The sequence below is a fragment of the Schistocerca serialis genome, chromosome 10, assembly GCF_023864345.2.
Source record: "Schistocerca serialis cubense isolate TAMUIC-IGC-003099 chromosome 10, iqSchSeri2.2, whole genome shotgun sequence".
NCBI lineage: Eukaryota > Metazoa > Arthropoda > Insecta > Orthoptera > Acrididae > Schistocerca > Schistocerca serialis.
Window position 1 is genome coordinate 169,013,054 of NC_064647.1, and position 23,963 is coordinate 169,037,016.

General features: G+C 42.4%; 1 protein-coding gene across 1 annotated transcript in view; it reads left to right on the plus strand.

Moving 5' to 3' along the window:
* Positions 1 to 15,789, plus strand: part of LOC126424761 (zinc finger protein 37-like) — a 264,776-nt gene extending 248,987 nt beyond the window's left edge. Inside the window, exon 8 of the mRNA XM_050087505.1 lies at positions 14,942 to 15,789. Within this exon, the coding sequence (XP_049943462.1) occupies positions 14,942 to 15,695 (754 nt within the window). The 3' untranslated portion in view covers positions 15,696 to 15,789. The remainder of the gene's footprint in view (positions 1 to 14,941) is intronic.
* The last annotated feature ends 8,174 nt before the right edge of the window (positions 15,790 to 23,963 follow it).

A 23,963-nucleotide genomic window follows, 5' to 3' on the forward strand; every position in this document is an offset into this window, starting at 1 on the left:
AGAACCGTAAATAACCTGGAATTTAACGCAATCTTTTTAATATGATTCACGATTTTGATGCACAATTTCAAGACATCATTGAATTCCTTTGGAAGTGTCTTCGCTGCCAATGCTTGACGGTGTATTACACAGTGGATAGCAGTAACACTAGGGTTTTTTTCTCTGACTATCTGCACGAATCCTGAGCGACATCCAAGCGTTGATAGGGCGCCGTCTGTGCATACGCCTATCAGTTTCTGCCATGATAACTCATTTTTACAAAAGAATTATATGAATTGCTTTTGAAGTTGTCTTTAACTCTGTAGAAAACAGCAACTCTTCGTTAATTGCTTCATTTTCTATATAGCGAACGAAAGCTAGCAGTTGGCAACAATTCGCAGCGTCGGTACTCTCGTCTAACTGTCTTGCGAAAAACCGCGATTGTTTGACGGCCGTAACTAATTGATTTTGTATGTCTTCGGCCATATCATCAATCCGATGTTTCACAGTATTGTCAGAAAGCGGTATTTGTGAAAGTTTTTGTTTAATTTTTGACCCAAGAACAGTATCAGCAGCTTTCAACAAACAGGATTTGACTAATGTCTCTCCGATAATATGACTTTTCTTGGTCCTTGAAATAAGTAGCGATAACTCATACGAGGCTTCCAGTACCTTTTCTGATGTCTGAGCGAAGGATCCAGCAGTGTCCAGCTTTATCCGTTTCAAATTATCACATTTTTCAGCAAAAAATTCCTTCGGCTTCTCTTTCAATGCATCATGCTTTGCCTACAAATGACGTTGCAGACGAGAAGGTCTCATGGAATCATTGCTCAATACCTCATAGCAAATAACACATTGCGGCTGGTCAACACCATTTTTTGTATAGAAACAAAACCGTATTTGATATAATCATCATTACGTTTTATCACGACACTCATGGTGAAGTAAAAAGAAAACAAGAAGTTAACAGTATAATTTCGCACTACCACTGATTTTACTGAGGCACAACTGTGAAAGATTCAATGCGATTTCAGCAAAATCCAATACATCAGATGTGTTAACAACTGCAAGCAACCAACTGAAATAAAGGAAAGCTACTGTCATCTGTCGGCACCTCAGATGACAGCCTGTGAGGAGTGGGGCGAAGAACGGGGAAGCCCAGCCGCAGAGCAGGTAGTCAGTGCACTGTCTGTCTGCGACCTGGTGGCCGAGCACGGCTCTTGCTGGGAGAAACGGGCTTTTCCCGGATTAGGGCGGAAACAGTCCACAGGCACCCTAAGAATTTGCTACCGGTTCTGCGGTGCTGTTCTGAGCAGTGCAGCCTGAGGTTTTATGCGAAAATCGTTTTCGTGCCCCTATCTTTCGTTACTTATAAACGAAACGTTATAAGTTTTGAGATAACATCAATGAATTGGTTGTCAAATTTCCCAGTAATTAAGTAAGGTCATGGATACACCTCACACATCGCTGGAAACTGTGCACAGTGCCAAGCAGTTATCTCTGTACTCGTACCAAAAGAAGCCATTGTCGCAGCAGAGAACGTACACTAATTTCAAACGAAATTATGCCGTATTTCAAAAAGGCAGAAGAAAAATAACTGTTTTGTCAGATAAGTAATGCGAATGAAAGAGCTGTAGTGCTGACCGTTCGAAAAAAAAAAAAAAATTGCCTCACTAATGGACTTCATTGTCTACCTAGCTGGGTTATGTTACATTGTTAGCACTCACGACAATGTTACCAGAACGGCGTGAAGTACTCTGCTCAAAACGAACACTTGTACTAGTTTCGCATTCACGTCGTGCACATTTTTCTGGTGACAAAGGGCATAACCCTGGCGTCCAAATTACGAACCCGCCAGTTCATCTGAAGCGTATACAGTCTGTTAAAGTCACTGTAATCGCATCACATGGTGATCCGCGGGTTGACAGGGTAATAAAACGGCATTTTTGCAGTTACGCACTATAAGTGATTATTACTCTGATGAACATAGCCTACTACTGCTAAAAGTTATAACATGATTACGTTCAGTTCATGTGTACAAATGTACGGAATAGTTAATACCTGATATTTCTGTTTTCCAATTGTCAGAAGTAAGTTGTTTACAAATCTGATATATCAGAATTAACGCATATCGCCTTCGTAATTTTGAGAGTTTCTGTGTGACATTCTAAACGTGATCTTCAAAAGCTGAATGTTCTAGGATAGGTTATTGAGATAGGATTGCGGGAAGTGGGACGACAAACGATTGCATTTAGCACCATAATCTATCATTAATACCTGCACATTCATTTTTATTAAAATATCGATATTAAAAAGATATATTTGGTTTATACCGCTAACTCCACCCGCGCCCTCCGTGCAACAACATCACGTCCCCCCCCCTCCCCCCCCCCCCCCCCCCCAGGGGGGAGCGCCCACCAGTTTGGGAACCTCTGGTTTTAACGAACACAGAATTTTATCACGCCGTACTGCTCCCCTCGCATCACCTCCATTGGTTGGCTGGATGGTTTGGGGGAAGGTACCAAACAGCGAGGTCATCGATTCCCTTGGATAAGGGAACGCTGGGTAAGGAAGTCAGCTTTGCCCTTTCAAAGGAATCATCCCAGCATTTGCCTGAAGCGATGTAGAGAAATCATGGAAAACCGAAATCAGGATGGCCGGACGCGGGTTTGAACCGTCGTCGACCTGAATGCGAGTCCAGTGTGTTAACCACCACACCACCTTGGTTGGTTGTCACCTCCATTGACTAGTACGCAAAATACAAAGAGCGTCTCCAAAATAGAGCATTATTGTCAACCTACCGAAACAAGAGTGCTGCTTCCTGTGGATTATTATATATAAAAAACATGCTCTTTTCAAATATCCATGTTACAGATACGAAACTTATCACGGAAGCAAGATCAATCCTCGTGTGAAGTGTCGAGCTAAAGGCTGATTTATTTGTCGATTATCCTTTGAATATGAGTTCCTGTACGAAATTTCTAGTAATTTACGACGAACCTTCTCATGACCACCCGTAGTCATTCAAATACCATTTCACTATCTTAGAACAATCTTTTTTGCTAAGCATCAGCAGAGTCTACATCAGCCTTCTTAGTGCAACATTTGCTCTACACTCTTTAAAAGATAGTATCCACTGCTTCACGACCAGACTGACATCATTTATGGCAGTCTAAGCAAGCTCGCTCGTTTAAATTTGTAGCCAGAGGCCTCTGGTTACTGGGGCAGCCATGACAATATTGCTGTAGATTGTCCCAATATATCATTGAGATTCAAGAACAAGAGTGTCTGAAAGTACATTCATATATTACACGTTATTTTTCTGTGGTCACTATCAGTTAATCATTTATACATGGTGATATTCTGAAAGTTGATCTGAAAATAACATCACTATCAGTGGACATGCCTACCTTTAAAATGCAGAAATTCACAAAACGTTTGGTACATAATGTATGCCTCACATGAACTTAAATCAATGCCGCAATCAAGCCGAAAATATTCTTTGAAGTTGCGACAGTGAGCTGCTCATTTAGAATGTAAGGTTCAGACAGCCTCAAGTAGCACAGTTTTGGAGAGATTCTGATATTTTGTGACCCATGTGTAGGTTAATATAATTGTTCATTTCCACGATTATACTGTATGAGAGCACTTTGTGACTTGCATTTTTCACTTTTCTTATGTGCTGTCCGCAATGACATGGAGGACGACAGTGATACTGATGACAATGACGATTTGGTTACCAAATTTTATCCGTGTGCAGGAACCAAAAACACGATAAATTCTCCACAAAGCAGGAAGCGTCCCATCGGAATAAAAGTCGTACAACGTATCTTGTTTATAAGCATATCATCTGCAAAAAAACATTTGCACTGTAGCAAACGTATTTGTCTGTGAAATACGAGCGTGGCATTGTTGTCAGTGCAGCTTTCTTCTACAGTGCATGTGATTGGGCCTGTGTAAACCACACCATATTGATATTTTGTAAATACCAGCCTTGCGCATTAACAAATTGCCCTTCATTGATTCCTGAAGATCTGCAATCTTCAATGTTGGATTCAGAACCACTTTGACCTGAAATCTCTGGAGAATTTTGGTTATCTTGAACGAAATATTACGAACAAAGAGAAGAAAAGCTTGACATTTTACCAGTGTGATCTCCTCTCTATTCACTTTGTGGTGTTAGATTTTAATTGATAGTGCCATGTTAATCTGTTGGGTAGAATATTACTTTTTCCTTAACACTGTATTTAGGTGGGTGACCTCTTCAGGCAAACTGTCCCGATGTGAGATTGTGTACAAGTGTTTGGAGCACATTAATAGTTTTCGACAAGCGATGAAAACTCAATGATTGCAAATACGATGCGGTATGAATGAATATACGATAAACTGAATGCTCCATAGACTTATCATTCCTCCATCTAACCAAAACTTCTAGGAAAGACAGATAACAATAGAAAATTAAATTCTCTTATGAACTTGTCGAGGTGGTATAAAAACTCCATTAATCTATGTCCTTCATGAGGCCTCACTAAGAAAGCATCTTCCACACGCCTCTAAAATACAGTTGGTGTAAGGGCCATTGATTCCGTTGCTATCCCCTTGCTAGCGATGTGTGACATTGGGAGATGAGTGCATAGAATGTGCGAGTGTTTCAGCGATCTCTGATACGTAACTGTGGCAACTACTACTACAGATCGGAATGTGGTTTAAGTGTGTGGTGTTTCCTGCTTCGCAATACAGTCTGATAGACTCTTGTCCTAGAGTGGCAAGGTGGGAGTAGTATTCGTTGTTGTTACTGTCTGATCATGTGGTAGGCCCTTCCTCCTCCTCCTCCTCCTCCTCCTCCTCTTCATCCTTTGTCCTGATGAGAGGAGCTGAGAGAATCAACTTGGGATTAAATGCTACATTAAAAACCCAGTCCCAACATCAAGTTCCCGATTGATCTACTTATTGTTTACAATAGTGGTATATTGAGAATGCACATCAGTCCACCCGCTCCATAGATCATTTAAGAACATAGCATGCAATTGAGCTACAGTTTGAAACTTTCAGCTACCTCAAATGTTGTGGTCTTTTTACCAAATGACCTAACTGTGCCAGTATCCGCCAATAGAAGGCAAGGGAAAAAATCCAGAAGAGTTTGATAGTCGGGTGCTTGCAGGATCTAATCATGCCAGATACACCACTCCTAGTATCCACCTATAGGATGCTAGAAAAAACTGCCTGCACATAAAGGGTATCGGTTTAATTAATTTGTCAATCAGACTGATAGTGTGAAGGAATATCTTCAAGACATCCATAGCCTTGCATTTTCAGAAGGAGTGGGGGTTTCCCAGGTATTTGCTGCTTTGTTCAGGACAAAGGAGGGGTCAGGATGGCACATGAGAGACGCTACCCACTTCTTCTCGAATGTCTTTTTTCCATCCGCTACAGGTTTCCACAGCAGTGGAAGTGCGTGAACAAAGGGATATACCGACTATCAGCGCCAGGTTCTGCATGAGTGTTGAGGAGAGCAGGGGAGGAGAGGCAGGGTGGGGACAACATCTTGGTCTGTGCGTGTTTGCATACATTGGTTCACACACAGTCAGGGAGTAGCCATATCAAAGAGAGTGGTGGTTGTTTTCCAGGTATCAAATATCAAAAGGACGACGATTTCTGCTGTGGGGTAACTGGACTGTTCAGGTGGCGATACTCGAGGCGCTCCCTGGCTGGGTGAATAGTGAACTATTCCTCAGTATGCATTTGGCTGTCTTCGGGATTGCATGGGTTACATAAAATGTGTGGAAGACAGTGTTTGTGTTCTCAATCGTCTCTGCATATAAGACCCCCGAAATATGGCGAGTGTTTTTGAAATTTAATTACTTGGTTTGCTTTCGTTTGTCTACACACTTGGGGATGGACCACGTCAGTCTTTGTGATGTGGTACCAGCCAATAGTTCCCACTGGTGTTGCTTGAGGATGCTGGGATCAGTTGCTATTTGTCCACAGGCCTGGGCACAAGGCTTCTGGACATTGTGGGAAGCAGATGTGTTGTTGCGATGGTCCTGGTGAGGTGCATTAAGGGAGTTATTTTTCGAGCACTGTGTATTTGCATGGAGCTGTTGCAGGTGCGTGTTTTCTAGAGTCTCGTTGCGGTATACATGTTAGACTGGCGTTTTCACAATCTTTATGGAATGTTTAGGTCTTTATCAGCAATGTTTTTGTTATATGTTATTCCCACCGCCAATCTGTTGCACTAATCAGAGCAGGACATCACGCCTGATGTTTGTGGCAATGGAAAGCTAGTGCTTCCTACCACCTCTTACCCCTCGGCAGAGCTGCACAAAGGGTTGCCATCACCTGATACTTCAATCGGTGATCAGCTGGGCTGCAAGCTGCATGAGCTGGCCCTGTGTGCAGGCCTCTCTCCCAGCCTGACACACGGGAATACGAAAAGCGGCCGGCGTATCTGCCTTGTGGTCAGTGCAAAGACGCAGTCGGAAGGTTTTTAACGCTGTAATTATGTGCAGTGAGCTATGTTGACGTCGATTGTGTGATTGTATTCCTTGCATGATCAGAAAAAGTGATGTATTTAATTACTTCTTTTCGATGTATTTCACAATACCAGCATCTTCAAAAACAGCAGAGAATGATGAGCTTTTGCCACTAAATAAAATGGCGATCCAACCCCTGTGAATTTAATTTTAGAAATAAACATATCTTGTGCTATGTAATTGGCATTGGTTTTAATTTCCTTTTGTAAGATCCTTCCTCTCCTTTTCATGCCAATATCCAGGTGGGGATACTGGACGGGATTGAGGGATTTACCAGAGGGGAGGGGCTTATTAATTTATCGATGTAGTTAATTAGTCAATTAATTTGCTATCAAATGTGGGTAAAGGGGTTCCCAGATGGTGGGAGAGGGGTAGGGTTTGGGGGGGGGGGGGGGTGGTTTCCTTGGGATCATGAAACAATTAACACAACAATATGTTAAGGGAAGCGGCTCATAAATCAGTCTTCCCCTGAATGTATGCATCCCGCATTTCCCATAGACGGAAATCCCTGCTGATAACTCTTTTGTTCGTTGCAGGTGATAAGGATAGTAGCTTACACCATGTTGGCAGGCCACTTGCATGGAGCTTGTACAGCGCGGGGCAAATAAAAGTGGGCCAGAGAACAGAGTTCCAAGGTACAAAGAAACACTGCAGAGGAAAGGAAATATAATAGTAACTTGGCTATAGCAGATGTTGAAAATGACCACCATTCATCTATTGGCACTTTTGGACCCTGATCAGGAAGTTGCTGAAGGCAGGTCGAAGCTGGACTGCTGGAATTAGTGAAGTGTCATCTGAAATGCTCTGCTGCATTTGTTGAAGACTATGAGGGTTGTTGTAACCGCACACTGACAAACCAGATGACCTCAGTGGCCAGCTAGGGCCGAAACCAGCTTGACCTCTGCTAACAACTCTGTCAGGTGTGAAGATTGTGTAAATGTACTCCAGTTTTCGACTGGCTTTATGGACAGTTGCTCCATCCTGTTGGAAGTCATGGGGTGTGGTTAAGGCACGTGCCTGCCATCTAATGTGGCAATGATGCATTTCAGGACCTGTGTTCACAGGACCTTTTTTCTCCCATTTTCAGGCAGGAATCTGCCTGCCCTGCAGTTTGTCGTTTTTATTACTGTTCAAGCTCAACGAGATCTTGAGAGCACTAGATCAGATGCAATGTCTTCCTGCTAGCAAACTCTTAATCTGCACCGATCACTTAAGTGCCCTTCACACTATCTTTCACATTTACCCAGTAGAAAAGTATATTCAGCAGAAGATACTTACAGTGGCAGGACAAGGAGGAGTGATGTTGCTGGGTATCAGGCCACGTGGGTATTTAGGGTAATGAAGCAGCAGATGACGCAGCTAAGAATTCCTGAGTGGAAGATATGATTTCTGCATGTACTGTGCAGTACATGTGGTTACCTCGCTATTGAGGGGAAGGCACCGTCCTCCATCGCATGGATTCCTCCTCCACCAGGAGGATCCACCAGTATGCAGTGCATGTCATGTACAGGTATTTGTTCCCCACATTTTAACAGACTGTGTTCCATACCAAGCCGTGTGAGGGCTGCGACAAACTTACCAACTGACCTGCCCACAATTTTAGGAGACGATGAATTAAATGTAGTCCATGTTTTGCAGCTCTGTGTGATGTCTGGTCATCTCAGTAGTAGCTTAGGTAGGAGGTTTTAATATGTTTCTATCATCTTCATCTTTTATCTTCTAATTGCTCAACCAGGCATAGTCTCCTGTTACACTACATCTATGAGCCAAGACATCATGGCCATTTCCCATCGCAAGGTTGAATGCCTCTTCGTGGTGTTGCAGGCACGTGGCGCAGTGACAAAAGGCAATAAGCCGAAGAAAGTCGAATGGGCAGCCATTATAGCGAAGATAATGGCCGAAAATCTGGAAATCCACTTATGTAAGCAGTTTTGATATTATTACAGCCCTGCGGTTGGAAGTGAGAATCTCTCAAATGGCAGTGCTGGACGCCTGTTGGCATACTACTAACGTGAGCACCTGTGGAAAGTGGTAGAATGATGGTGAAATAACGAGTAGCCTGTTTGGTATTGAACAACCACGTCTCATCACAAAATGTGGAGGTCAGAGGACCTCTGTTGTGTAATCCAGGATAGGCAGCAATCTGTGGTAGATCCGATGACAGAGTACAGTGCTGGTGCTGGCATAAGTGTTTCATAGCACACTGATCAAAGAGCATTGTTCAACATGGAGTTCCACATCACATAGCCCCTACATGTTCCTGTGTTGACCCAATGACTTCGTCAGTTATAAGTGCAGTGGGCACATCATCACTGAGCTTTCACTGTAGATCAACGGAAATGTGTCGCTTGTCGAATGAATTTCATTTATTGTTTCACCTGGTCGATGGTTGGGTCCTTACATGCCGTCATCCAGGCGAATAGCTGCACGAAACATGCACTGTGCCACAAATGCAGGCAAGTGAGGGTAGAATCTTGCTATGGAGTACATTGAGTAGGGCTCACATGGGATCTTTGGGGTAATCGAAGGCACCATGACAGCAGTGAATTAGGTGAACATTATTGTAGACCACCTTCCTCGCTTCATGCTTGAAATCTCCCTCTACAGCGAAGACATCTTCCAGCAAGGGTCAATATTACAAAATTGAAGGTGAGGAATTAATGCCCCAAAGAAGTCTGAACACTGAAAGAAGTGAAATTCTCAATGTCATTGTTTCTTGGAGATCTTTGCAACAACTGAATTATTAATTTGCAGAAATACTGGATGAATCTCTGACATAGTACGTGTTCTTGTGCTGCTCTTCCTTGAGCTTTCTCAATGTTCTCCGTTAATAGAGTTGGGGAAGGATCCCAGACCACACAGCAGTATTCCAAAAGAGGACAGACAATCGTGGTGTAGGCAGTCTCTTAGGTAGATCTGTTACATTTCCTAACTGTTCTGTTAATAAAACACAGTCTGTGGTTTGCCTCCCTCTCAACATTTGTAGTTTATTCTTGGAATCATGATTTAAAGCCAGTTCTTGAATTTTGTTAGTAGACTTACTCGGGATAGTCTTCAAGTGTTTTCACTTCAGTTCCTTCAGTATCTCTGACACTCTGCCGGCTGCAGTGGCCGAGTAGCTCTAGGCGCTTCAGTCTGGAACCGTGCGACCACTATGGTCGCAGGTTCGGATCCTGCCTCGAACATGGATGTGTGTGATGTTCTTAGGTTATTTAGGTTGAAGTAGTTCTAGGTTCTAGGGGACTGATCGCAAATGTTAAGTCCCATAGTGCTCAGAGCCATTTGAACCAAACCATCTCTGACAATCTCCCACAGATTATAGAAACCTGTGACCATTCGTTCTGCTCTTCTCTGAAAAAGTTCAATACCCCTGTGAGCCCTATCTGGTACTGGTCCCATACAGTTCAGCAATATTCTAGAACTGGTCACATGAGTGATTTGTAAGCAATCTCCTTTGTAGATTGATTCCACTTCCTCAGTATTCTACCAGTAAACTGAAGTCTACGGCCTGCTTTACCCACAACTGAACCTATGTAATCATTTTACTATGAAGTGTGACATGGAGGTAATTGTATGAGTTGTCTGAGTCTAATTGTGATTCATTTATATTACTGTCATAGGCTACTATGTTTTTTTCGTTTCGTGAAGTGCAAAATTTTACATTTCTGAACATTTATAGAAATTTGCCAACCTCCGCACACTTTGAAATGTTATCAAGATCTCACTAAATATTTGTGCAGCTTCTTTCAGATAATACTTAATTATAGATAATTGCATCATGTGCAAAAATCCTGATTTTACTATTAATAATGCCTCCAAGTTCATTAATATACAGAGTCCGCCGGAAAAATGAATACACAGTTTAAGGAACGTAAAGTATTACTTATGTGTTTATTTTACATTTAATAATTGATCACACATGTTGTACAACCTTCATTTTAGCACATGGTTACTTTAAATGTTCAAAATTTTCGCCGTTGGCGGCTATACACGTAACAGCAGGACGAGCGCTTGCGCAACTACGTCAGTCAATGTTACAGTGGAGATTACTGCACATGTCGCTGTAATCTCCTGGCGAAGTTCCTCCAGCGTGCATGACTTACGTCGATGGAGGTTATCTTTCGCAGTTCCCCACAAGTAAAGATCCATAGATGTTAGGTCTGGCGACCATGGAGGGAACTCAATGGACCCTCTTTGTCCAATCCAATGCCACAGAAAATGTCATCCAGGAAAGCTTGTACGGCTAGCTATACTAGGTGGTAGTGTGGTGGCGCCCCGCCCTGTTGGTAGAAGAGCTCTTCATCAGATTCATAAAGCGCACGTATACGTGACAAAATTGATGTGCATAACATTTCCAGGTACACTTCTCTAGTGACAGTGTCATCAAATAAAAAGTGTCCTACTAAGCCCCTATATGATAGTCCACACCCCACATGAACCCCTTGTAGATTGACCGCTTTATCCACATAGACATGCAAATTTTCCAGTGCCCAGTACACACTGTTATGGCGATTCACTGTTCCATTAAGTTTAAGTTGTGCCTCGTCACTCTTCACTACCTTCATCACAAATTGTTCATCATCAGTTACTATTTGTTGATACCATTCGCAAAATTACATTTGCCGATAAGGGTCGTCATCACTAATCGTGTGCAGTAATCGTGGCATGTATACTTTCCACCTTGCAGCTTTCAGAATTCTTCGTACACTTGTACTGCTAACCCTCACTTCACGTGCACATTGCATGGCAGATTTCTGTGGAGAATTAACAAACGTTTCGAACACGTGAGCCGACGAAACAGGACTTTTCGTTGCTCGAATTTCAAGCGTGCTCCAGTGATCTTGTTTTTTCAATATCGAGATCAAAGTACTAACATGTGTTGAGCCCGAGACCATACTACAGCACACTCGTAATTCAAATCGAACGACAATATCGATATCGTGATAGAGCCTAACAAAGAGTGTATACATTTTTATGGCGGACTCTGTACAATATTAGCAGCAGGGGTCCCAACACACTTCCCTGGGACACACATGAAGTTCCTTCTACACCTGACGATTACTCTCCGTCCAAGATAACATGCTGCACCCTCCCTGCTTAAAAGTTCTAAATCCAGTTACAAATTTCACTTGTTACCCTATATGATCGTACTTTTGACAATAAGCATAGGTGCGGTATTGAGTCAAATGCTCATCGGAAATCCAGAAATACAGAACCTACCTGATAGCCTCATTCCAAATCTTTTAGTATATCATGTTAGAAAAGTGTAGTGGAGTTTCACATGATCGATGTTTTTTAAAATTTATGCTGGATGCCATTGAGGAAGTCATTCTGTTCAAGATACCTCATTATGTTTGAGCTCAGAATAGTTTTAAGATTCTACGACAAATCAGCGTCAAGGATACTGGATAGTTTTGTGGATCACTTCTACTGTCTTCCTTCTAGATAAGTGTGATGTGTGCCTCCTTTCAAGAACTGGGCATGGTCTTTTGTTCGAGGGATCTACAATAGATGATAGTGGGAAGAGGGCATAACTCGGCCACAAATTCAGTTTAGAATTTGACAGGGATTCCATCAGGGCCTGCAACTGTGTTCAGTTTTAACGATGTCAGCTGTTTATCAACAACCACTCGCATTAATGCTTATTTCATTCATCTTTTCAGTGGTATGAGGATTAAACTGGGACAATTCTTCTGGGTTTTCCTTTGAATTTGAAAATGGAGTTAAGTATTTTGCTTTCACTTTGCTACCCGTAATTTCAGTCCCTGTTTCATTCGCTAAGGACTGGATGTTAACTTCGGTGCCACTAACAGCCTTTACATACGACCAGAATTTCCCTGGGTTCTGTGAAAGAACACTTGACAATATTCTGCTATATTAGTCATTGAAGGCATTATGCATCAGCCGCACAGAGTGGCTGCGCAGTTAGAGGCGCCATGTAGGGGATTGCGTGGCCCCTCCTGCAGGAGGTTGGAGTCCTCCCTCGGGCATGAGTGTGTGTGTGTTGTTCTTAGCATAAGGTAGCGTAAGTCTAGGGACTGATGACCTCAGCAGTTTGGTCCCTTAGAAATTCACACACATTTGAACATTACGCATTGCCTCTTGACAGCCAAAAGTGTTTCATTCAGCATCTCTCTATCTATAGCTCTTCGTTTTGTTTTAGTCGCAAACTCATTCATCAAAACCTGTAGAGTATTTCCTGTTAACCTGTAATCATGGGATTTGGAAGAAGCAAATTTACTGTACAAGTAGAGGAAAAAAAATCCCAAAATGCAAATTTGTATTTACATCACACGAAAACATATTTGTGTTGTCATTTGTTACCTGACATCAAACTTTAAAGTAAAAACTCTCGAAAATCTTGGAATCCCTGGAGCTGATATTTCGCCAGTATCTTTGTCAATTTTCCACTAATGACACTCTTACCACAATGAGATCCTGGGCTATAACTCATGTTACTGCAGGCTCCATGGAAAACTATCACATGCACGTTGAATTTTTAGGTGTTCTACTCCTTCATTGATTGTCTGATAAATATCCAATACAACCATTGGCCACTTGAAGAATACAAAAACCAATTACATGTTTCCCTGATTAAGAAGTCAAGATTTCTTAGTACGTTTTTACTCGCAGCAGAAGTAGCAAGTTGAACTGAATTGCTTACATTTTTTATAAGGATAGTATGTGGAACATCTTTTTCAAAATTTGATAGACACTATTGTTACATATACCATTACATTCGTATTGTCTGTATGTACCCTGCAGCTTGTTTAGGTCGAATTTGAATTCTTCAGGCGTGTCTGTAATTGCTGTTACAATAGACCATGGTTGGGCAACTAAGGTCCTGTCGGCCAGATTCGGCCTGAGATTCGTTTCAGTCCAATCCGTCGAAGAAATTCGTTGTAGAAAGAGAGTGAGGCACTGCACAATGTTGCGACAGAAGATTTTTAAGACAGCTATTGTAAAAAGTCGAAACTCTTGCAGATAATTTGTAACTTGCTAGTTAAGTCATGAATTTTAGGTTAACCTAGATTTCAAGAAGGGTGGTAGCCGATTTCAAAAAGTGTGGTAGCCACAGATGAAAACTCAATACCCTGTAACAAGTACGGTTTTCAGTGTTTTATGGGTGGGTCCAATTAGCTGAGATAATTGATAAAAATAATAAACATTATCCAAAAATTAATGAGAGTCTGCTTCTAATGCTACACAGTAACCAGACTTGAAGAGTAGTTATAAAACCCAAGGTATAATTTAAGCATCGGGCTATAATGTGTGAACAAGTGTATAAAAAAATGGTTCAAAGGGCTGTGAGCACTATGGGACTTAATTTCTGAGGCCATCAGTCACCTAGAACTTAGAACTACTTAAACCTAACTAACCTAAGAACATCACACACATCCATGCCCGAGGCAGGATTCGAACCTGCGACCGTAGCAGTTGCGTGGTTCCAGACTGAAGCGCCTACAACTGCTCGGCCACACAAGTGTATCAACCAGTCAGCAATTAGAAGTAGTAATTTGGATGTACACAACACAGACAACATCTATTTCTTTTAAATTATAAGTGTTGAGCTGCAGGGTATTATACTAGTTGTCGATTTTCTTTGGAAGATGTTAGCTGTGCTAAATTTGGGGCAAATCCTGGTTGGACGTTTTTCTAACCACACATTGTTATGTGAATAGTAATTTTCTATGCATCCATAAGGACTACAGAAACTTTCCTTAGTGCAACTTCTTTTCCACAGTCATTCACTCTAAAGATTCTACCCATTGCTCCACAACCAAGGCATCGCCGTTTATAGTAGTCTAAGGAAAGTTGCTCATTAGATTTTGTCATCAAAGATTTCTGGATTGTAGAATGGTCTTAAAAATAGTGCCACATGTCCCAAAATGTTAATGAGCTACAAAAACTAAGGAATTTCTAAAGTTCAGTGCCCACTGCTTTCGCTAGTTGCACTTGTTGGATATAGATGTTGATGTCGACACTCACAAAGTATGTATTAGAGTTCCATGGTCCCTATCAGTTAGCTTCTGCTGGAACATTACTTTCCAGTATTTTCGTTGTGTTTCAGCTCATAATAACATCAGTATCAATAGCTTTCCCTTGCTTTCAGGAGCAGTTTCTCACCCTCAGGGCAAGAGAGTGCCCTGAACCTTTGCCCACTCCTATGCCCTCTTTGACAAGGCCGTTGGTTGAAAGAGGGAAACTTGTTGTGCCAGATGTCTTCGCCCACAACTGCTGATAATGATTTTTATTCAAAAGTTAAGCAGTGGCAGGGCTCTAAATCAGGACCGAGGACATTTTGATTAGTTATAAAAGATGCTCCCAATAGTCCATGGGTGCTTTAGCATATGTTAATATAATATTCATTTCCATAATTGTATTGTTATGGTAATATTTTCTGACAATTTTTTTCCGCTTTTCTGCAGCACTAATGTCGCTGACATAGAGGACTGCAGTAGTAGTGATGACAGTTGCAGTTTGGTTACCAAAGTTTCCCTGGCTGCAGAAACAGGCAGCAGGATACAAAGCAACATCGAGAAGCAGTCAACCCACGGGAATAAAACTGGCACAAGGCATCTAGCACACCACTGCCACACCTGTAAAAAAACCTTTCAATGGTTGCAGGACCTGAAGGAACACACATGTGTGGAGAGAGGTGAAGCTTTTCATTTTTGCAACACATGCCACAAAACGTTTACTACAAGAGCTAATGTAAAAAGGCATTTACGTCTACACACTGGTGAACGCCCTTTCAGCTGTGGCGTTTGCAACAAGACTTTCTCGGAAAGTGGTAATCTGAAGAAGCATTCTCAGCTGCACACTGGTGAACGCCCATACAGCTGTGTGATTTGCAACAAAACATTCACCCGAAGTGCTCATCTGAGACGACATTCGAAGCTGCACACAGGCGAACGCCCTTTCAGCTGTAGCGTTTGCAACAAGACATTCATGATAAAGAGTAATCTCGATAAACATTTTAATCGGCACACTGGCAAACGCCCCTACAGTTGCGGTTTTTGCAACCTAACGTTCACGCTAAGTACTAATCTGAATCGGCATTTAAAACTGCACACTGGCCAGCGCCCCTACAGCTGTGGTGTTTGCAACATGACATTCATAACAAATCACCACTTGAAGAGGCACTCGCAGGTGCATACTGGCAAACGACCATTAAACTAATGCCTTTGGTAGCAAGACAGTTGCACAAGGTAATAATCTGAAGCAGCTTCCACAGCTGCACATTGTCAGATGCCTTTACATTTCTCACATTTTCTAAATACACTCCTGGAAATTGAAATAAGAACACTGTGAATTCATTGTCCCAGGAAGGGGAAACTTTATTGACACATTCCTGGGGTCACATACATCACATGATCACACTGACAGAACCACAGGCACATAAACACAGGCAACAGAGCATGCACAATGTCGGCACTAGTACAGTGTATATTCACCTTTCGCAGCAATGCAGGCTGCTATTCTTCCATGGAGACGATCGTAGAGATGCTGGATGTAGCCCTGTGGAACGGCTTGCCATGCCATTTCCACCTGGCGCCTCAGTTGGACCAGCATTCGTGCTGGACGTGCAGACCGCGTGAGACGACGCTTCATCCAGTCCCAAACATGCTCAATGGGGGACAGATCCGGAGATCTTGCTGGCCAGGGTAGTTGACTTACACCTTCTAGAGCACGTTGGGTGGCACGGGATACATGCGGACGTGCATTGTCCTGTTGGAACAGCAAGTTCCCTTGCCGGTCTAGGAATGGTAGAAAGATGGGTTCGATGACGGTTTGGATGTACCGCGCACTATTCAGTGTCCCCTTGACGATCACCAGTGGTGTACGGCCAGTGTAGGAGATCGCTCCCCACACCATGATGCCGGGTGTTGGCCCTGTGTGCCTCAGTCGTATGCAGTCCTGATTGTGGCGCTCACCTGCACGGCGCCAAACACGCATACGACCATCATTGGCACCAAGGCAGAAGCGACTCTCATCGCCGAAGACGACACGTCTCCATTCGTCCCTCCATTCACGCCTGTCGCGACACCGCTGGAGGCGGGCTGCACGATGTTGGGGCGTGAGCGGAAGACGGCCTAACGGTGTGCGGGACCGTAGCCCAGCTTCATGGAGACAGTTGCGAATGGTCCTCGCCCATACCCCAGGAGCAACAGTGTCCCTAATTTGCTGGGAAGTGGCGGTGCGGTCCCCTACGGCACTGCGTAGGATCCTACGGTCTTGGCGTGCATCCGTGCGTCGCTGCGGTCCGGTCCCAGGTCGACGGGCACGTGCACCTTCCGCCGACCACTGGTGACAACATCGATGTACTGTGGAGACCTCACGCCCCACGTATTGAGCAATTCGGTGGTACGTCCACCCGGCCTCCCGCATGCCCACTATACGCCCTCGCTCAAAGTCCGTCAACTGCACATACGGTTCACGTCCACGCTGTCGCTGCATGCTACCAGTGTTAAAGACTGCGATGGAGCTCCGTATGCCACGGCAAACTGGCTGACACTGACGGCGGCGGTGCACAAATGCTGCGCATTTAGCGCCATTCGACGGCCAACACCGCGGTTCCTGGTGTGTCCGCTGTGCCGTGCGTGTGATCATTGCTTGTACAGCCCTCTCGCAGTGTCCGGAGCAAGTATGGTGGGTCTGACACACCGGTGTCAATGTGTTCTTTTTTCCATTTCCAGGAGTGTAATTCAGTGGTGCTAAAAACGAAAATATACTGAAAAGTGTCAACAGCACTCTGTTTGTGATCTTACTTCTATGACTGCAGCATTTTGGTCATTACAAGACCTAAGATGGAGAGTGTAATGTCTTTTTAAATGTGAGAGGAGTGTCTTTTTTGATGCTGTACACTCCTCTCTGTCTTCGTATGGCTATTTCAGCCTAAGCCTCTGTATATTTAAAGTTGTGACCGATAGAAATCCAATCATTTTAGTGGCCATAGTGTCCTACCAGCATCTGACTTTCAGTGAACCACTTTCCTCGAGTCTGATTGTGAACAATGTTTGACCTGCTGTTAACATCTGTACATAATAATGTAACTCAGTGTTTCAGATGATTCTCAGCTTTTTCTACTTTCTTCCTTCCTGTTGGCACACTTAATTTATTGAAGAGATTCAGTGCTAACACTACATTTTATGCAACATTATTTCGTACGGTTAGTTACAGCAAAGCAACAGCATAATAGGTGAGCCTCCATCAAATACACATTTGGAGAAAATGGAGACACATGTCTAAGGGGTAAATAATTTTATTTCTTTTGTGAAGGAACTGCTAAGGTGAATCCTGTCATTAATTTCATCTTCTTTGTATAGCCATGACTATGTTCCACCAGTTTTCGCTGTAACACCCACATGAACATTTATGGTGTACAGAGCATATATAGAAAAATTATTCTACTGGTATCCAAAAATGTAATTTGCAACGCATCAGACAGATAGAATTCGACATTGCAGATGCCAAAGCAATTGGAAGCAGAAAAGGAATCGCTTATATGTGAGAGCATTTATCTTGAGCTGTAGTACCACTGAAGATCAGCTGAGTATTGTCTATTTCACCAGATGTTAGTGTCAGTGCAAGGATACACTTGAGAATACACCTCCCATTAGCATAACACCTTCATCAATGTTGAATGGGGCAGGAAGAGATAGTCATTATTTACTCCAAGAATGACTGTGACATTACTTAGTGTTAAGTGTTTTAAGTTTTTCCTGTACATTAAGCGTGACAACATAGCAAGGCATTCATTGCAATCAAGAATGACACCAGAGTGCTGCTCCACTTCAGAGGTATTTTTACACCTTATAGCTCAATCTGTCATGCTAAAATATACCCTATGTTGTGCTGTTGCTGTTCTCAAATGAGAAATATGTTGGTATAACAGCATTATCGTACTAATTGAACACTTTCTCAGTTATTTATTACGAAGCATATAGTCCACTCATCATGCCTAGCTTGCTCTCAGTTTCTTCTGCTTCAAAAATGATTTTATACACTTTGGGGATAGGTTCCTTAGCGAAAACAAAAATAGAAGCCCATGCCAACATATGTCCGAAAATCCTCTGTTTTCAAGATATCAATGAAAATATACAGGTTAGGTGATTGGTGCTCAACAGCAAATAAATATATAATTCTCTAAATGTCCTCTCGATACTAAACCTGCATGAACTCGTCGAATCATGAAGTGTCACTCCCTTTCAAATACTCATTGAGGGTTACCAATGGTAAAGCAGCCATCCATGACACATCAGTGTAGAATTTCTGTATTGGGTGGTGTTCTACATAGACGAAATGTTTAAATGGTGCCCAGAGATAGATCAAATGGTCAGCCATACGAACGACATGTGGTCTCACTTGGTCAGTAGTCAGTGGTGCCTCAGATATTGTCTCGGCAACGCAACGATCTCAGCAATGAACAAGTAGGTGACTCAGCTATCTTTGGTCTTGAAATGTTGTCTCATACAGCCGTGCAGCTCTATATCCGTTACCATTTGTGCTGCCATACATAAAAACAATGTGTGCCTGCTCATGAAATAAATATTCTTGTCATCTTCGAAAGGAGCACTTTCAGTTAACTATGAGTCAAACAGGTGAAGTTGTTGAGTTGTACCTGGAAAGCTGTTGATCGTTAAATCTCATCAATAATTCGAAAACAAAGTACTTTCTGACATATGTTTATTAGAGATTTTTTCCTTGTTTTGGTCTAAGGAGTATGTCTTCAAAGTTAGAAAAACTACTTTTTAAGCACCAAGTAAAGGAAATGCGCTCAATAAACCTAAGTACTTCTGTGCAGTGACCTGGAGACTCGACTCGCTGTGTACATGTAGTGCTGTGGAGAGGCGGTGGAGTGGTACTATAGTAGTTAGGTACTGTCCCACCACACTGTGTGGAGGCTCAGGTGGAACTACTGCTACAGTCTTGAACTGCCATTTGTAAAGTGACATAATTTTTGTATCCTCTTTATTTGGTTGTCTCTTTATTCTTTATGCATCTATGATGAGGAAGAAGTCTATAGAATACTTGTTATGTTTTCTTGGTAACATTTTAATAAAATGTACTTGGTGATTGCATTGGTTTGTCACATTTATTTACCCAAGAGGGTTTTTTACTGACAGTATGTACGTAGTCCCAGAATGACAGCAGCAGTACATCACTATAAGAATGTTACAGACATTCTTACATCATGTTTGCACATTAGCTCAATTCAGCCTTCAATGTGCCAGGTGTTAAGTAACATTCTATCACATCTCTTTGATGCCTGTAATAATTGAAAGGATAAGTAGATATAAAACATTCTGGCATTGTAACTGCACAAATCATTGCTTATAGAATGTATCTTGAGAATGTGGGTACGGCTGTACATTATAGCAGGAGTCAGCATAGTTTCTTATAGAAGAGGTATACAATGTTCCTGTATGAACAAATTCCCAGTGAATATTACTGTTCCCGAAGTAGTACACTGGCTGAGTGATGATACAGATATTATACTCAAAATATGAGAAACCTGGTTTCAGTCTGTTTCCCTGTCATTAGCATAATTTTCTTTTGTAAAACGTCTTTTAATCCTATCAGTATATCAACTATTGTTGCAAAATTTCTGTTCAAGATATTTTCTGTTTCTAGAAGATCTGCCTCACATCCACCATCTTTTAGTATAGAAATTCAGTCTGCCACTTTCATCTCCTTCCTCTCCCCTTATCTAATGAAAGCTCATCTGCAACTCTTAGAATGAAAAAAGAAATACATTGCATATCAGATGAATCTTCACTACTCTTTTCTTTTCTGTTTTGTCCAAGATACTATATGGATATTATATGATCATATCAGCAATTAGACTAAACAGAGTCAAGATGATAATTATTTCAGATTGGGAAGGGAATAGAAAGAAGTAGGTACTGCACTGAAAGGAAAGGACTGTCAATTTTTTGACATAGATCCCAACTTGCCATACTATTATTGCCAAGTATGTACTCCCAAGCCTTATTTGGAATCACAGTTTTCGTCATGTAGCGAATTGTGCACGGTGTTCAGAAGTGATTGCTTAAGCAATAGTATTATACCAGTTGCTGGGAATGATACATTTGTAAAAGAACCAAAAGAGCATAACTCTGCTTTACTATGTTCATTGAAAGAGGGATGCGACATATCCTTTTCTCACAAGTTACATGATATTTCAGAGACTTACTACTGTGCTCACCAGATGAAGAAGTTGAGGGCAAGACAGTAAAAGTCAAATGAAAAAAATGCAACTGGTGCAAGAAAGTGTGTATTTACCATTGATGTATAAACAGTGCAGTTACTACCTGTGGCAGAAACTGGCGAGTGACTAATACACCACTTATAATTGAGACAATGGTTCAGTGGTATGTTATATTTGCAATGAAGAAAAGAAGCATTACACTTACGTTTGCAACTTTAATTCTAGATTTTTTAAAACACGGAAATGAAAGGTTGTGACATATCCAAACACACTGTAGTGGTGTGCATGTCGCTTTTTATTACAGTGTACTGGCGTAGAAGGGGTGCCTGGTCAGGGTGGAAGACATCATGGGCGTCTTAGAGAGACTGAAATTAAAACTATTAAATTCACAGAATTTTGGTATACTGTGCCAGTTTGATGTGATTCACCCAGCCTGGACTGTGAGCCCGCCTGTCAGACTAAATGAATATAGTGCGCCATGGAATTGTAGGAGAGAGTTAGTTGGTGGCTGATCCAGATGATGCACAGCCACAGACAGATTGTTTAAGTCAACCATCCTGTAAGCAAGCTGAAACGCAAGCTGGAGACATGACTGGGTTCTGCACACCAAGAAGCTGTCGGCAACTGCCACATGACAATTGTTCCACAGTTCCTGTTGACTCATCATGATGGTGCATGTGGATGATTTTGTCAGCAGATTACCGGAACTGAAAGTGTGTGTTCATGCCAAGGCTCTACCTGGCACATACGCTCTGAGGTAGCGCACTCTGGAATTGTATTTGATAAATGTGACAAAAAATTGAAAGTAAAATTTTGCATTGAAATCTTAAAATATTCATAGACTGGCTAACCATCCTGTGCAATCTTTTCCCTTTCGATGAGGCACACAGACGTGGTGGCTTGACCCTCGTTGGGGCCTTAGAATCTAGGGAATGTTATGTTGTAGTTAATTTCCTTCAGAGTTATAATAAAGATGCTTAATGCTAAGTGTTACAAGTGGTTATTTGATCTGAGTTGTCTTATTGGCTTAGAAATATTTTTACAAAATTGGAATATTGTTAGTATCTGATTTTGGCAGTGGTCATGGAGTGTTGGTGAGATATATCTGGATTGAGGTTTCAGAGGATGTGTAAGGGGGGCAGCCAGTCAAGGAATATTTTAGAGGAATTGATTAAAAAATTTATTTGAAAGGCCCAGTGAAATCTTTATAAGTTTTCTCCCAGTAACTTACGCTGTATCTACGTGACACAAGTCGCCTGTCTTGCAAAACCGATGCAATTCTGTCCAGTTAAAGCTGCTGACAAGAAACACCCTGAGACCTCTGCTGAAACTGCTAGTGAATTCACGGCATTGGTTTTAGCCAATAGCGTGCATGGGATACAGGTCACTTGTGTGGACGCTGGAGTGTTCTGCGGTGCGGAACACATTTGCCTCTCTCTCTTGTAATCCAGACCTCGAGCAGAATAGACGTCTTTCTGGAAGGCAGAGCTTCTGGCCCTGCTTTTTACAACCGGCCACCAACGTAAGTTAATATGAACCGCTTCCCCTTCCACAGCCGGGCGGTGTGGCCGAGCGGTTCTAGGCGCTTCAGTCTGGAACCGGGCGACCGCTACGGTCGCAGGTTCGAATCCTGCCTCGGGCATGAATGTGTGTGATGTCCTTAGGTTAGTTAGGTTTAATTAGTTCTAAGTTCTAGGGGACTGATGACATTAGATGTTAAGTCTCATAGTGCTCAGAGCCATTTGAACCATTTGAACCCCTTCCATTGCCCATTTCAATTAATTGTTGGACCTCTTAGACTGGCCTAAACCTGGTAACTTCCGACCCTAGGAGCGCCCCTGTACACCGTACAATGAAATATATCCCCTCTATTGTACCTGATTTCCTGTTCTGTCAGCAGCCCTGGATGCCCACTCTCATGTCCTGACCGCTCGACTTTCTGCACACTGTCGTGACGAGACATAAGTAACAACCTTCTCCCCCCTTCCCGGCCCAGTATACATTAACATTGGTGACCAGAAGTTAGATCATATACATTAACAGATGTACACAGAGCTCCAGGATGGAGAGGCTTAAGTCAGCGGTAGAGTCCCTCTCGTTCACCGGTCAGCTCATGTGGCGATCTTGTGAAAGGGTCTAGAACGCTCATAAATATTCATTAGAGGATGTCTTGGTGCTCATCATAAGTAGGGGCCTTAATTACTGGGGCCCAAGCGGCTCTTAACAGAGAAAGATGCCCTATGCAGGGTAGGTCGTTGATCAGTACTTAGATAACTAAATTTTATTAAAGCTGTTGTTGTTGTCGTCTTCAGTCCTGAGACTGGTTTGATGCAGCTCTCCATGCTACTCTATCCTGTGCAAGCTTCTTCATCTCCCAGTACCTACTGCAACCTACATCCTTCTGAATCTGCTTAGTGTATTCATCTCTTGGTCTCCCTCTACGATTTTTACCCTCCACGTTGCCCTCCAATACTAAACTGGTGATCCCTCGATGTCTCAGAACATGTCCTACCAACCGATCCCTTCTTCTAGTCAAGTTGTGCCACAAACTTCTCTTCTCCCCAATCCTGTTCAATACCTCCTCATTAGTTACGTGATCTACCCACCTTATCTTCAGCATTCTTCTGTAGCACCACATTTCGAAAGCTTCTATTCTCTTCTTGTCCAAACTAGTTATCGTCCATGTTTCACTTCAATACATGGCTACACTCCATACAAATACTTTCAGAAACGACTTCCTGACACTTAAATCTATACTCGATGTTAACAAATTTCTCTTCTTCAGAAACGATTTCCTTGCCATTGCCAGTCTACATTTTATATCCTCTCTACTTCGACCATCATCAGTTATTTTACTCCCTAAATAGCAAAACTCCTTTACTACTTTAAGTGTCTCATTTCCTAATCTAATTCCCTCAGCATCACCTGATTTAATTTGATTACATTCCATTATCCTCGTTTTGCTTTTGTTGATGTTCATCTTATATCCTCCTTTCAAGACACTGTCCATTCCGTTCAACTGCTCTTCCAAGTCCTTTGCTGTCTCAGAATTACAATGTCGTCGGCGAACCTCAAAGTTTTTACTTCTTCTCCATGAATTTTAATACCTACTCCGAATTTTTCTTTGGTTTCCTTTACTGCTTGCTCGATATACAGATTGAATAACATCGGGGAGAGGCTACAACCCTGTCTCACTCCTTTCCCAACCACTGCTTCCCTTTCATGCCCCTCGACTC